At 34.3% G+C, this 14,061-nt stretch overlaps 1 protein-coding gene across 3 annotated transcripts in view; it reads left to right on the forward strand.

Moving 5' to 3' along the window:
* The window catches only part of LOC114325536 (polycystin-2-like), a 75,461-nt gene that overhangs the window by 43,511 nt on the left and 17,889 nt on the right, over positions 1-14,061 (forward strand). For all 3 annotated transcript variants that reach the window (XM_050656330.1, XM_028273606.2, XM_028273607.2), the window contains one exon: positions 7,594-7,802. In XM_050656330.1, coding sequence (XP_050512287.1) covers positions 7,594-7,802 — 209 coding nt within the window. The remainder of the gene's footprint in view (positions 1-7,593; positions 7,803-14,061) is intronic.

Here is a 14,061-nt window from a genome sequence, read left to right on the forward strand (position 1 = left end):
ACACAGATTAGGCTATTGTGACGAATTTAAACCATATTTAAAAAATGAATTTTTCTATTGAATAATTTTCTATTTTGCATAATACCAGCAAAAAAGCTCATTCTGGCGCCCCCCGAACAGGGGCGCCCGCCTGCAGTGCATCCCTTGCAGGCCCGTTATCGCCGGCCCTGCCTGTAGGGAAGGCTTTAGACTTTGATTTAGTCACTTTTTGACTTTCAGAATAATAACTTTTAACCTAGTTGTTAAGCCTTAATTATCGCAATTTTTCTATTTTTTTCAATTTTAAATTGCTTATAACTCGAAAACGATCAACTTTATAGAAAAATTATAAGAGACCTTTTCTATCCAGATTGGTTCAAAAAACCTAAAAAAAATTAAGCCGGGCCAAAAATATTGATTTTTACAATTTGATTAAAAAAATTGGTAAAAAAAAATTTGGACCACTTTTCACGTGGGCGACTTCTTGAACCTTAGAATAGAAATATGCTTTATTGTCACTGAAAATACAAATTTTATGGACAAAGCTTAATTAAAGTCAGAAAAAATAAATAAATAATATCTAACAATAACAATAACAAATACAATTTTCTGAAATTTGATAAATCGTCAATATAAAAAAAATATACGTAAATACAAAATATAAGTTAATAAAGTAAAGAAAAAAAAACAAAATCGATATATTTGCAACAATTTATAGAAATTGCAAATTGAATATACAACAAAGTAAACTATTTATAGACATAGGAACTAATAAGTTTAAGCTGCTACATGTGACACCCAAATATAGATAAGTTTGGTTACTTGTACATTACTGTAATTTCTTAGTTAGTCATTAAGAAACTCTTCTACTGAATAATATGGTCTTTTAGATAGATACTTACTTACTTTCCGTGTCCGGAACACCAACAACTTTAAATTCTGTATTTCCAATGGTTGGCCACATAGATGGCCCTGTCATTTGCTATAATTAAGTCTTGTTCTGTGCAGGTCTCTCTCATCTCTGTGCATGATAGTAGATGCCGGCTGGTCTGAACCGCGCCACAGTCGCAGGTATCGTCCTCCTGGTATCCCCATTTTTTCAGGTTACTAGCACAACGTGAAACGCCGGTTCTTAGTCTGTTTAGCGCTTTCCAAGTCGGATACGGTAAATTGTGTCCAGCAGCCATTTCCTCCGAGGGAGGAAAATGTGTCGCGGTAGCTGACGCTTGCCATAGGTGTATTCGGCGCGTCTCTGGCGCTTCGGGGATGGATCTTGATGTTTTCAGGAAGCTTTTCCGAGATCTTAGTCTGCTTGGCTGAGTTTGGTGGTCATATAAGGGGTGTCTTCGGTCCGTCTCCTGCTTTTTCCGTTCTACCTCTGACGTGACCTTCCTCCTGATAGGTGGTGGAGCAATTCCAGCAATGGGGTATACCTCTTCGATAGGTGTCGGTTTCAGGCAACCCGATATTATACGGACCGTTTCATTTAGAGCCACGTCGACGTTCTTTGCGTGAGCGGAGTTTGCCCATACTGGTGCTCCAAACTCCGCGGCCGAAAAACATAATGCCAAGGCAGAAGTGCGGAGAGTGTGTGGTTGTGCTCCCCATTTTGTATTAGTTAGCTTGCGGATGATATTATTTCTGCCACTTACTTTCTTCTTGACATCTTGACAGTGGTATCGGTAAGACAGAGTTCTATCCAGACGGACGCCAAGGTATTTTGGCGTCTTGTTGTGTTCCAGCATCTGACCACGCCATTCCACCTCCAGCGACCTTCGGGCATGCTTGTTTCTCAGGTGGAAAGCACATACCTGGGTTTTTGTGGGATTGGGTTTCAGATGGTTTTTATCATAGTATAGAGCTAAGTCTCCCAGGGCATCTGTCAGTTTCACTTCGACTTCATTGAAGGTTCTTCCCTGAGCTGCCACCGCTGTATCATCAGCGTAAATAAATTGCCTTGTTTGTTGGTGTATGGGTTGGTCGTTGGTGTATATGTTGTATAGAATCGGCGCGAGGACACTTCCCTGTGGTAGCCCATTTTTTTGGTCCCTCCACCGACTGTTCTTGGACTGGAGCGTTACGTAGAAGCGTCTATTCTGGAGGAGACAGTTCACTAACCTTGTTAGTCGGAAATCCTTTGTAGTTTCGTAGAGTTTTGCGAGTAGCCGTTGATGGTTAACTGTATCATAGGCGGCAGTTAGGTCTATGAACGCTACTCCTGTTATTTCCTTCCGTTCAAAACCATCTTCAATATGTTGGGTGAGATTAAGAATTTGACTGCAGCAGCACTTTCCGGGCCTGAATCCTGCTTGTTCTGGAATAATTTTAGTCTCCACATATTCTGCGATCCGGTTCAGTATCATTCTTTCAAAGGCCTTGAAAAGGTGGCACAAGAGAGATACAGGTCTAAAACTCTTTGTATCCGCCGGATCCTTCCCTGGTTTTAAGAGAGCTTTAGATAGATGAGCTTTTGTCATTTTACGGAACTTGGGGAAAGATGTTGCAGATTTGAGTTGTAAAGGAAGATGGTTGTATAGTTTTTTTGCGGAATATAATATAGATTTCTTTACTAACTCAGAGGACGGGATCGGTAAATAGACATCAAAATTTGAATTTCTGGTGGAGTAGTCATGACGAGGCCTTGCTGGAAAGACATGCATGTGTTTACGAATTAAGCAAACAGTTTCTAAAATATATAAAGATGTAAGGGTTAAAATGCCGTGATCTTTGAAGTAACTTCTGCAATGTGTTGTTCTTCTGAGGCCAAACAGATACCTTATTGCTCTTTTTTGTAATTTAAAAATAACATCTAACTGGGCAGCTGTACTAGAACCCCAAAAAAGGAAGACCATATCGAAGATGAGACTCGAACAAAGAAAAATATGTTAGTTTAGAAGATGCTAAATTGAGTTACCAATACAGAAGTAAAAACTATGGTATACAGCCAACTATTGGGATTTTCCCATTGATTTTTTCTAAATTGAGTTCTTTCGAAACAGATCTTATAGCATAGCAGGCTGAGGCAAGTTTCTTACTTAACACATCGATATGAAGGGACCATTTGAGGTTGCTGTCTAAAAAAATACCAAGAAATTTTACAGAATCAACGGTAGAGATCTGGCTGTTATTAACAAGCAGGGGTTGAAGAGCACTTTTATAGGATAATGCTACTGTCTTATCCACGTTAAAAGAGAGTAAATTAGAGTCAGACCAGGTTTTTATCGTAAGCAAATCAGAAGTTATAGTTGCATGAAGAGATGCAATAGTTGAGTTGCTCCAAGTGATACTGGTATCATCAGCAAAAAGAAAAATTTTTCCATCGATTTTTAAGTTAGTGATGTCATTTATAAAGATAAGGAACAGTAGAGGACCCAATACTGAACCTTGTGGTACTCCACATACAATGTTTTTGAGACTAGAGTCAGTATCATTTGCTCTAACTATTTGTTTCCTATTATTCAAGTAAGATTGGAACCAATTCAAAGAAATACCTCGAATCCCATAGAAATTTAGTTTTTTAATCAAAATGTCGTGATTTACACAATCAAAAGCTTTGGCATAGTCACAGAAAACAGTGGCAGTATAAAGATTATTGTTTAGTGCTTGGTAAACCTCATGAAACACAGAAAACAAGGCATCGGTGGTTCATTTATTAGTTAAAAAGCCGAACTGATTTTGGGGATAAGATGTTGTTATCAATGAGAAAGGACATGAGACGGGTTTTTATGAGTCTCTCAAAAATTTTTGAAAGTACCGGTAGTAAGGCAATAGGTCTATAGTTGCAAGCATTAGATTTTTCACCACCCTTATGAAGGGGAATAATAATGGCTATCTTTAGGCACTCTGGGAATTTGCCTCTTTCAAAGGAATCATTAATTAGTGAGACGAGGTTTTCCAACACATTTTCTGTGAGATTTGAGAAGATTTTTATGGATAGTCCATCAGTACTACAGGATGATTTGCTTCTGATACTATTGATAGTTTGGATCAGTTCAGTTATATCGATTGGTCTTAAAAAGAATGAATTCGAGAACACTCCTGAATTGGGGAGATAGGAAATGGGATCTTTTTGTGGCAAAATAGTAGAAGTTATATTTTTACTCACATTAACGAAATATTCGTTTAGATTTTCCGGGTCTGGAAGGGCAAATGTTTGAACTGCGTGAGTTCTATTTCGAAGATCGTTTATTATGGACCAAGTTTCTTTTGCAACACTTTTAGAGCTTTCCATACGATTTTGATAGTAGGCTTTTTTAGCTGATTTGATGAGTTTTAGATAGGTTACCCTGTACTTGGTGATATATTGAGTGACAGAGACGTTGGTAGCAAATTTCTTGATATACAATAGTGAGCGCATATTTTTGGCTGATATGCGAATACCTTTTGTAGCCCAGGGTTTGTGATGTTTTGGCTTAATTGAAATTAAAGGAAATGCCTTATTGAAGATAGAGACAAGCTTTTCTATAAAATCGTTGAAATTATAGTCCACGTCCGCAGAAGGAAAATGCCACTCAGAAGTTAAGCATAAATTTTGAAATTTATGAAAATTCCCAGCCGAAAAAATCCTACCTAAACGTCGGGTTTTCGAGGAGGGTTTGCTGAAGATGTTAAACTTCGTAAATACTGCTTCATGATCTGATAATCCCGCATTAATAATTGTAGAGCAGACATCAAGGGGTGAGAAATCTGAGACAATATAGTCAATTATGGTAGATGAAGTTTTTGTAATCCTTGTAGGAGAATTAACGTGCATTGAGAGACCATATGATTCAAATATGTTGACCAAGGACATTTGGGTAGCACAAGCAGCATCATAATTAATGTTGAAGTCCCCGCATAGAATTTTTCTGCTTCTATGAGGCAAGTCATCTAACAAATTTAGCAGGTTCTGAAAAAATAGTTCCACAGGGGAGTCAGGTGATCTATAGATGCAAATAATGTAAAGATTAAGATTTTTATTATAAACTAGGGAAAACTCAAAGAAGGCTTCATTTAACAGAAAGTCATATTTTGTAATCAGAGAAAAATCATTATTTCTAGAAAGAATTAGGGTGCCTCCATGAGCTGAACTTGGACGATCATACCTAGCAATTGTGGTATATTTTTCTACAAAAAAAGGCTCGTTGACTTCAAGCCAGTGCTCTGTAACCGCAACTATCGGGGGAAATCCTAATTCTTCCAGAAACAAAACTAATTCGTCAGTTTTATTTCTTATAGAACGAATATTAATCAGAACCATACTAAAGTTGTCATCACTAAAATTATTCGAGGTTTCTAGTTCCTCAGAACACGTCGTGTTATTTAAAAATTTCGTCTTGGAGAGCTAGTAGAATAATAATTTCGGTGACATTCCCTTGATTTTTGTAGATGTATGATTCTTTCTGAACTTAGAAAGGACCTATAAGCAACAAGATCAGCTTCCACCTCAGCTGGACCAATTCCATAGGCATCGTTAAATTCTAGAAGAATTTTTCTTAGTTCCTCAGTCTTGGTAGGTAGTCCTTCGGAAGCCAAAAATAGTTTCACACTGGTGTTGGTATATCCATCACAAAATACTGAGGCAGGCTGGTCGTGTAGGAAAGCAAGATGTAGCTTAATTGCTTTTAATATATCCGGTTCCCTTAATCTTGCTAGAAGATATCGACTGTTTGAGTTATTGGTTAATCTAACTCTTGGTGGTGTTAAAGGATCCAAATTTATCGATGGTTCCAAAGTATCTTTCTTAATGAAATTAATTTGGGAACGGAACGGATCTTTAGATTTGCAAATTTCGATGGCCTGCTTGTCAGTAAGTATATTTGTGTTTTGAACTTCATTTTTGTTTTTACTTGGAATGGTAATTGGATTTTCCAAGCTAACTGGGCTTCTGATGTGCTTCGGTTTCATATTTGCCTCAGATGAAGTTGTTGGTTCGAAGCATCAGGATTCTGTAGACCATTTAATGTTTACACCAGGTGGCCAAATTTCCTTATTAAATAATAAGTCAATAGATGTTTTATTCTCCCTTATTCTGGGATGTCTCACGAATGTGATTATGGAAAAAAATCTCATAGGAATATTTTTTCCAACGAACCATCCGTTTTCGCCTTGTCTATCTTAGTCTTGTTTCATACCTTGGTTTCTTTATCTGTATTTGTTGATCGTGTATTCTTTTGTGTAAGTATAGTTTATTCATACATTTATAATATAGGTACCTACTGCTACTGCTTGACGTTGAAAATGCAATATTTATTAAACGTGAATATGTATTGTGTTTTAAAAACTTTTAATAATACATTTAGAGAGGTTCAAAATTATGGAATAAATTCATTGGAATAAATTCATTGACATATGTAATAATAGTGACGTCATCCATTTGGGCGTGATGACGTAATCGATGACTTTTTTAAATGGGAATAGGGGTCGTGTGGTAGCTCATTTGGAAGGTTATTCAATTCTCTATTCAGTAATATAAACATTAACATCATAGTTTATACAGGGTGGCCAAAATTGATTAAAGTTCCCTGACAGTTCGTATAGCCACAACATTAAGATTTATAATCAACTATTTTCAATGGGAAATAAGCCACAGTTTTACCAAAAAAATGATTTTATTAACGTTTCGAAGCCCAAATCGGGTTTCGTTGTCAAAATACAAAATACTACTAAAATAAACAAAAATGTTGTTGCTAAGTAAAAAAATTCTTCTAATTTATTTAATCTGACTCATTTATATTGGCAATTCAAACATATATTATACATTTTAAAGTAGAAGACTTTAAAATGATATCGCCAATATTGATGAGTTGCGTTCCTGGGACGACTTTACTAAAAGATAGTTCATTCGATTTCATGAAATCAATCCCAACTCAAGAAAATTTATTAATTGATGGGTTCGACTGTTACTTGATAGATATCTTGGATTAGATAAGATGAATTATCTGTACTTTTTAATTTATTAATTTCCAGGGTATTATTATTTAAAATAAGTACGTCATTACGGTTCAAATTTGCTAATACAACAATCTAATATTTTGACCATCCTGGGACCATCGAAGGCGGTGCCGCCCAAAATCCCGACAGCCAAAATCCCGACAGCCAAAACACCGACACGCCAGAATCCCGACACGCCAGAATCCCGACAGGCCAAAATCCCGACATGCAACAATCCTCGCATAAGTAAAAATTCCGACTTTTGTTTAATACTTTTAATACAAAATACTTTTGTTTGGTAACAAAAAATAAAAAACAGATGGCCATAAACAAAAAACAAGAAATAAATGTAATTATATGTTAAAAAGAAACTTATCAAACCTGTCGGGATTCTGGCCTGTCGGGATTCTGGCCTGTCGGGATTCTGGCGTGTCAAGATTTTGGCCGTCGGGATTGTGGCTGTCGGGATTTTGGCTGTCGGGATTTTGGGGTAGACTCCATCGAAGGATATAATAAATTGCACATTAAAACAGTTTTTAATTCTAAACAACATTTTTAATAGTAAGTTTCTATATTATGAATTTAAATATGTAAATAAACAAAGTTTTCGTTATGATAATGGTCGCATTTTTAGCATGTTAAAACAAAAAATGCCACAAGAGACCTTCAACAGCTTCAGAATCGTATTATTTTATTTTTCAGAATATGTTTTTGGCGATTATCAACGACACTTACTCCGATGTTAAAACAGAAATAGCTTTAGCACCAGACGAGCTTCAAATGACAGAATACATAGGAGAAAAACTCGCCAAATTGTTTAGAAAATGGGGCAGTTTCAGACGATTCTTTCCGCAGAAACTGAAAAAAGAAATTAAGACCACCTTAAGAGAAATCAGAGATGTTTTAAAAAAGTAAATTTACATAGACTACAATCATAGCATTAGCATGGCGATGCTAACATCAGATTTTTTTTATTTAGCTTACATAATGCCTCGACAATTAACAGGCCAACGGCACACCCCAAAATAACGCTTATTTCTCGAGATGACCACGGGTGGTGAATGGCTAATTTTGGTCTTACTTTATGTTTTTGATGGTGCTGAAAACGGAAATGAAGTTTATTTTGAATTTTAATTGGGAAACATTGTCAAAAACGTAATTTTACCTTAAAAATAAAAATATTTTTTTCTGAAATTTTTACGGAATACATTTTTCACTTTTCTGAAGACTGCTTGATCTGTTGCAAGACTTCAATCGTATTTTAATAAAAGTTATGATTTTTTTAAAGCAAAAGGTGCACATTCCTGAATTGCAAAGTTAAATCGCAAAAGTTGAGTGATAAAATTTGAAGTTTAGCTTTTTAATTACGTTTATATTAAAATAAAGAGTACAAAGAAGTTTTCTGGAAAGTCTTAGATCAAAATATTTTATGGAATTAAAATGGTGCAACTTTAATACGGACGTTATAGTTCAATGTATAAAGGTAAAAATTAACTATTACCTCCGACCTTCGTTTTTACTGAAAGTTGGTGAATGACTAGGGTTAGAGGATTCCTGAATAAACAACAGTGACATGGTGGTAACTTACGCTTTTACCCTAGGGGTGGATGCCACCCCTTCTCGGAGGCGAAAATTATTTTATTAAAAATAACCCTATAAATCGATATCATTATCATCATCAATGGTGCTACAGCCCTATGAAAGAGCCTCGACCTTCCCAAGTATATTACGCCAGTCAGTCCTATCCATTGCCAACCGTTGCCAGATTGCTGCGCCTATTTTTCTCCCATTCTCATCCAAACTATCCTTCCATCTAAGTTTTGGCCTACCCCTATTTCTACTTCCCACATGTTGTGACATAAAGATTCTTCTATAGGAGGGTTGTTCTGCTGTGATCTTGCTAGATGTCCTACCCATCTTAGTCTCCCTATTCTTATAAGAGATACTACGTCTTTACCACCAAATATATGTTTATATCTTTGGTATACCTCGTAGTTGTACCTCCTCCTCCAAACACCATTTTCACACACTCTACCGAATATTCCTCTCATAAATTGATATAGAGACACAGGGGCGGCCCGTCGGGGTAGGCAAGGTAGGCGCTGCCTAACCTCTTCAAATGTACAATACAATAATAAATTATTTATTAATATAATTTTCTTATTTCAAAATTGTAATTTATAAATTTTGACACAATGCGTAAGTATCTAAAATAAAAAAGCTACTTTTTAATTTCTCTTCAAAGTTGTAATTATTGTACGCTCCTCGTAGTAGTACTACTGACTTCTAAATTATGGCACTACCCTATGGTCAGGCACTTTAAAATCTGCCTAACCTAAAGAACAGAACAGAATGATATGCGTCTCTCATTCTTACGCTAAGCACAGGGCTGTTGTTACTATGGCTGTGGCTTGTCTAGCCCTAGTGAACGAGAATTTCCTGGAACTTTTTGGGGCTAGGTTAGGCTACATTTGTTTGCGCCTTCGGCAATGGTTGTCTCGAGCTGCATCTCGGGATAGCCAATTGTATGTTTTAGGATCCTGACTACAAATACTGAAAAAACTAAAAGTGCGAATTTTGTCATAAAATTTGGTACGTGGAGTTAGAATAATATTTGGAACAACTTTTCCAAATAACTTTTTTTGATATCTCTAACGCGAAGCAAAATATCGAAAATTCGCCCTGTTTGTAAATTCGCAGTAGATAGCAAAATTTTAAATCTGTATTTATTTTGATAGCCGCAATATAGGGGTGTCTTCATCTTAAATGCGACACACTGTGTATATAGGTATACGAGTATACCTATAATATGTAAAGTATATTAGATTATAGAGTATATATAAAGGTATATGTGTCGCCTACCCGCATACTGAGGTCACGAGCCGCCACTGTAGAGACAAATTTTAAGCAAAATAATTTTGATAATGACTTATTCATTATACAGGGTGAGTCATGAGGAACTGTACATACTCCTACCTCGTATAGAGGCTCCTATGGGGAATAACAAATGACCATTAAAAAGTGTCTGCTCCCATTGTTTAATAATATACAGGGCGAGTTTCGCATTTTGACAGAAATTTGTATTCGTCATAATTTTTGAACGGTCAGATCGATGTGTCTCTTATTTTGGTCAATCGTTACACTATTGCCACCCAATCAACTGATTTAGTCAAACTAGAAAAAAATCAGGTCCGGCTTTAAAAAAATTAGTTCGTTTGGGTCTTGATGATGATGGTGATGATGTTTGGCATGGAAACTAGTCCATTTGCCACAGATTTTTGCACATTAATATAATCTTATTATAAGTTCGTTTGGGTCTTAGAAAAAATGTCACCCTGTATACGCTTTTTGAAAACTCTAATATAAATTTTACAAATTAGACAAATAGGCAATTAAAATGGCATATTTATTTTTCCCCACACGATTACTTATTTTTTTATAAAAAAAATCAAATTTGACTATGAATTAAAAGTTTGGTAAAGTGAACCATAGATTTAAAAAATTAACTTTTATTACAAAAATTAATTTTTTTTAAACAAATATTTAATTTATGTTACCACCCAATCAACTGATTTATTTAAACTAGAAAAAAAATCAGGTCCGGCTCTAAAAAATTAGTTCGTTTGGGTCTTAGAAAAAATTTCACCCTGTATACGTTTTTTGAAAACTCTAATACGAATTTTACAAATAAGACAAATAGGCAAATAAAATGGCGTATTTATTTTTTCTTCCCCACACGATTACTTAATTTTTTATAAAAAAATCAAATTTGACTATGAATAATTCTTAAAAGTTTGGTAAAGTGAACCACAGATTTAAAAAAATTAACTTTTATTACAAAAATTAATTTTTTTTGAACAAATATTTAATTTATGTTACCACCCAATCAACTGATTTATTCAAACTAGAAAAAATCAGGATCGGATTTAAAAAATTAGTTCGTTTTGGTCTTAAAAAAAATTTCACCCTGTATACGCTTTTTGAAAACTCTAATATGAATTTTATAAATTAGACAAATAGGCAATTAAAATGGCATATTTATTTTTTCCCCACACGGTTACTTAATTTTTTATTAAAAAATCAAATTTGTCAAAATATGAATTTTAACCTAAAAATGAAAAAAAAAATGAAATCACGGTCACTCGCTACAACTCTGTTCCATTTTAATATTTTTTTTTCTGACATTTTTACAGCACATATCTCTTACCATTGTGAAGACTATAAAAATTGTTGTAGACTTTCAGTCTTCTTCTCGTAAAAGTTATTAATTTTTAAAAATAAAAGGTGCAGATTCGTGAATTGCAAAGGTAAATCGCAAAAATTAAGTGAAAAATTTTAAAATTTGTCTATTTGATCACGTCTAGGTTAAACTATAGAGTCCAAACAGAAGTGTATGGGGAGTTTTAGCTCTAGACGGGTTACAGAAAAAAAATGGTGAAACTTTTAATTTTAAGAAAAACGTTGTTTAATTTTTTTTATTTTTAAGGTAAAATTGCGATTTTGACAAATTTGATTTTTTAATAAAAAATTAAGTAATCGTGTGGGGAAAAAAATAAATATGCTATTTTAATTGCCTATTTGTCTAATTTATAAAATTCATATTAGAGTTTTCAAAAAGCGTATACAGGGTGAAATTTTTTCTAAGATCCAAACGAACTAATTTTTTAAAGCCGGACCTGATTTTTTTCTCGTTTGAATAAATCAGTTGATTGGGTGGTAACATAAATTAAATATTTATTTAAAAAAAATAATTTTTGTAATAAAAGTTAATTTTATTAAATCTATGGTTCACTTTACCAAACTTTTAATTCGTAGTCAAATTTGATTTTTTTATAAAAAATTAAGTAATCGTGTGGGGAAAAAATAAATATTCCATTTTAATGGCCTATTTGTCTAATTTGTAAAATTCATATTAGAGTTTTCAAAAAGCGTATACAGGGTGAAATTTTTTCTAAGACCAAAACGAACTAATTTTTTAAAGCCGGACCTGATTTTTTTCTAGGTTGACTAAATCAGTTGATTAGTTGGTAATAGTGTAACGATTGACCAAAATAAGAGACACATCGATCTGACCGTTCAAAAATTATGACGAATACAAGTTTCTGTCAAAATGCGAAACTCGCCCTGTATATTATTAAACAATGGGAGCAGATACTTTTTAATGGTCATTTGTTATTCCCCATAGGGGCCTCTATACGAGGTAGGAGTATGTACAGTTCCTCATGACTCACCCTGTATTGGTAGGAGAGCCCAAGCGGGGATTTTTGCAGTTACTCGAGCGCGTCAGATTATCATCATATGGAGAGAAACCTGGTACCTGCAGATGTACCTCTACCATATATTGGCTCTTAACACAGGAAGTTCGTTAACGGGGGCCGAAAAAAAATCTATCCTTAAAAATACTCGAAATTGTCAGATAAGGTAAGTTAAGTACAGTGGAACCTCGATAAGTCGGATTAATCGGGACCGCGGTTGATCCGGGCTATCGAAAATCCGGGTTAGCCGGAGAATATGGTAAGAAGTAAAATACAGTATACTTACAAATAAACTCCATTATAATTGAAAACACATAACATGACATCCATAGGTATGCACAGTACATCTAAATTAGATACAGTTGTATACAGTATTGGTCATTTCCTGGTAAAAAATCGGTCAAACTGAAAAAATGTTTGTTTTGTCTGATGAAAATCGGTCCAGGTTAGCCGGACTTCCGACTTATCGGAGGCCGACTTATCGGGGTTCCACTGTACATGCAAAAGAGTGTATATTTCAAAAATCTGACGATTTGAGCGGGGCTTAAGGAAATGGGTGAGTCAAAAAGTTTCACCAAAAAAAAGCGAATATTGCGCGAAATGAACGTCAGATCGAAAACCTAAAAAGTACGTCTTCAATATTTTTCAAAAATCTATCGAATGGTACTAAACATGACCCCCACGGAGAGGGGTGGGGGGTAAATTTAAAATTTTAAAAACAAACCCCGCTCGCTATATTTCGCAAAATGAACATCAGATCGAAAAACTGTAAAACACAAATTTTTCTTTAAATCCATCGAATGGTACTTACTTAAAAATCAATTTTTTTTAAATCTATCGAATGGTACTTAACACGACCTCCTACGGGGGTGGGGGGTTACTTTAAAATCTTAAATCGGACCACCAAATTTTTGTTGCAGATTTGGATTCTTTACGTAAAACTAAGCAACTTTTATTCGAGATATTTTTTCGAATTATGGACAGATGGCGCTATAATCGGAAAAACGATGGTTGGAAATGGAAAATGAAATTAAAAAATGGAAAGCTCCCCCTAAAATGGAAAATTTTACTTAACTTTTTTGATTTTAGGACCTAATAATCACAACCTTATAGATCCCCATAACGCTTGAGTGACTGCAAATTTAGCATATACTTTCCTCCCCTGCCATATCAAGTCATTAAAATAAATCAATACTACTACATAATACCTACTAGATCAAAAGTTTTTACAAAAAAGTTACAATTGCCAAGATTGAAGCTAATAAAAAATCGAATAAACTTGATAGTAGAAAGATCTTTTAGAATTGTCTGACGTAATAATCTGCGAGTACTTAAATTTGTATTCAAGCTGAAATAACGGAAAAACGATGCATTTTATAAAATTTACTTACTAAATACTTGTCAAAGTACTCAGTAATACCTATCAAATAAGCTCTAAAAAAGTTGATAGCATTAAAATTAAGAAAGTTATGATGAAAATAAGAGGACACTTTCGAATTTTTTAGGAAAAAGTGAAAAATAAAACATACGCCATTTGCAGCAAAATTAAAGTTCACAGTAACCCCTATAACATTTTCTTTACTTTAGCATAAGTAATGACCTCAAACATTTTGACCGGTTTAAAACGTATTTTTAAAATTTTCGTAAATTTTCTTTCCTTTTGATAGTAACTACAAAAATACCCGATATAATATGTTAAAAATTATAGAGAACAAAATTAAGCTTTTTTGTTATCAAAGATTTGATTATTTTTTTATTTTTGTAGAATAAAAAATAACCGAGATAGAAACGTTTAAAACCTAAATTGTCCTGCGAAAACCAAGTAACCGGGGTTCTTTAACCTTTTATCTTTAAAAAATAAGGGATATAAAAGATTACATTTAACACGATTTTATAGCGATTGAAATTATCTTTT

The sequence above is a fragment of the Diabrotica virgifera genome, chromosome 1 (assembly GCF_917563875.1).
Source record: "Diabrotica virgifera virgifera chromosome 1, PGI_DIABVI_V3a".
In the NCBI taxonomy this organism is placed as follows: Eukaryota; Metazoa; Arthropoda; class Insecta; order Coleoptera; family Chrysomelidae; genus Diabrotica; species Diabrotica virgifera.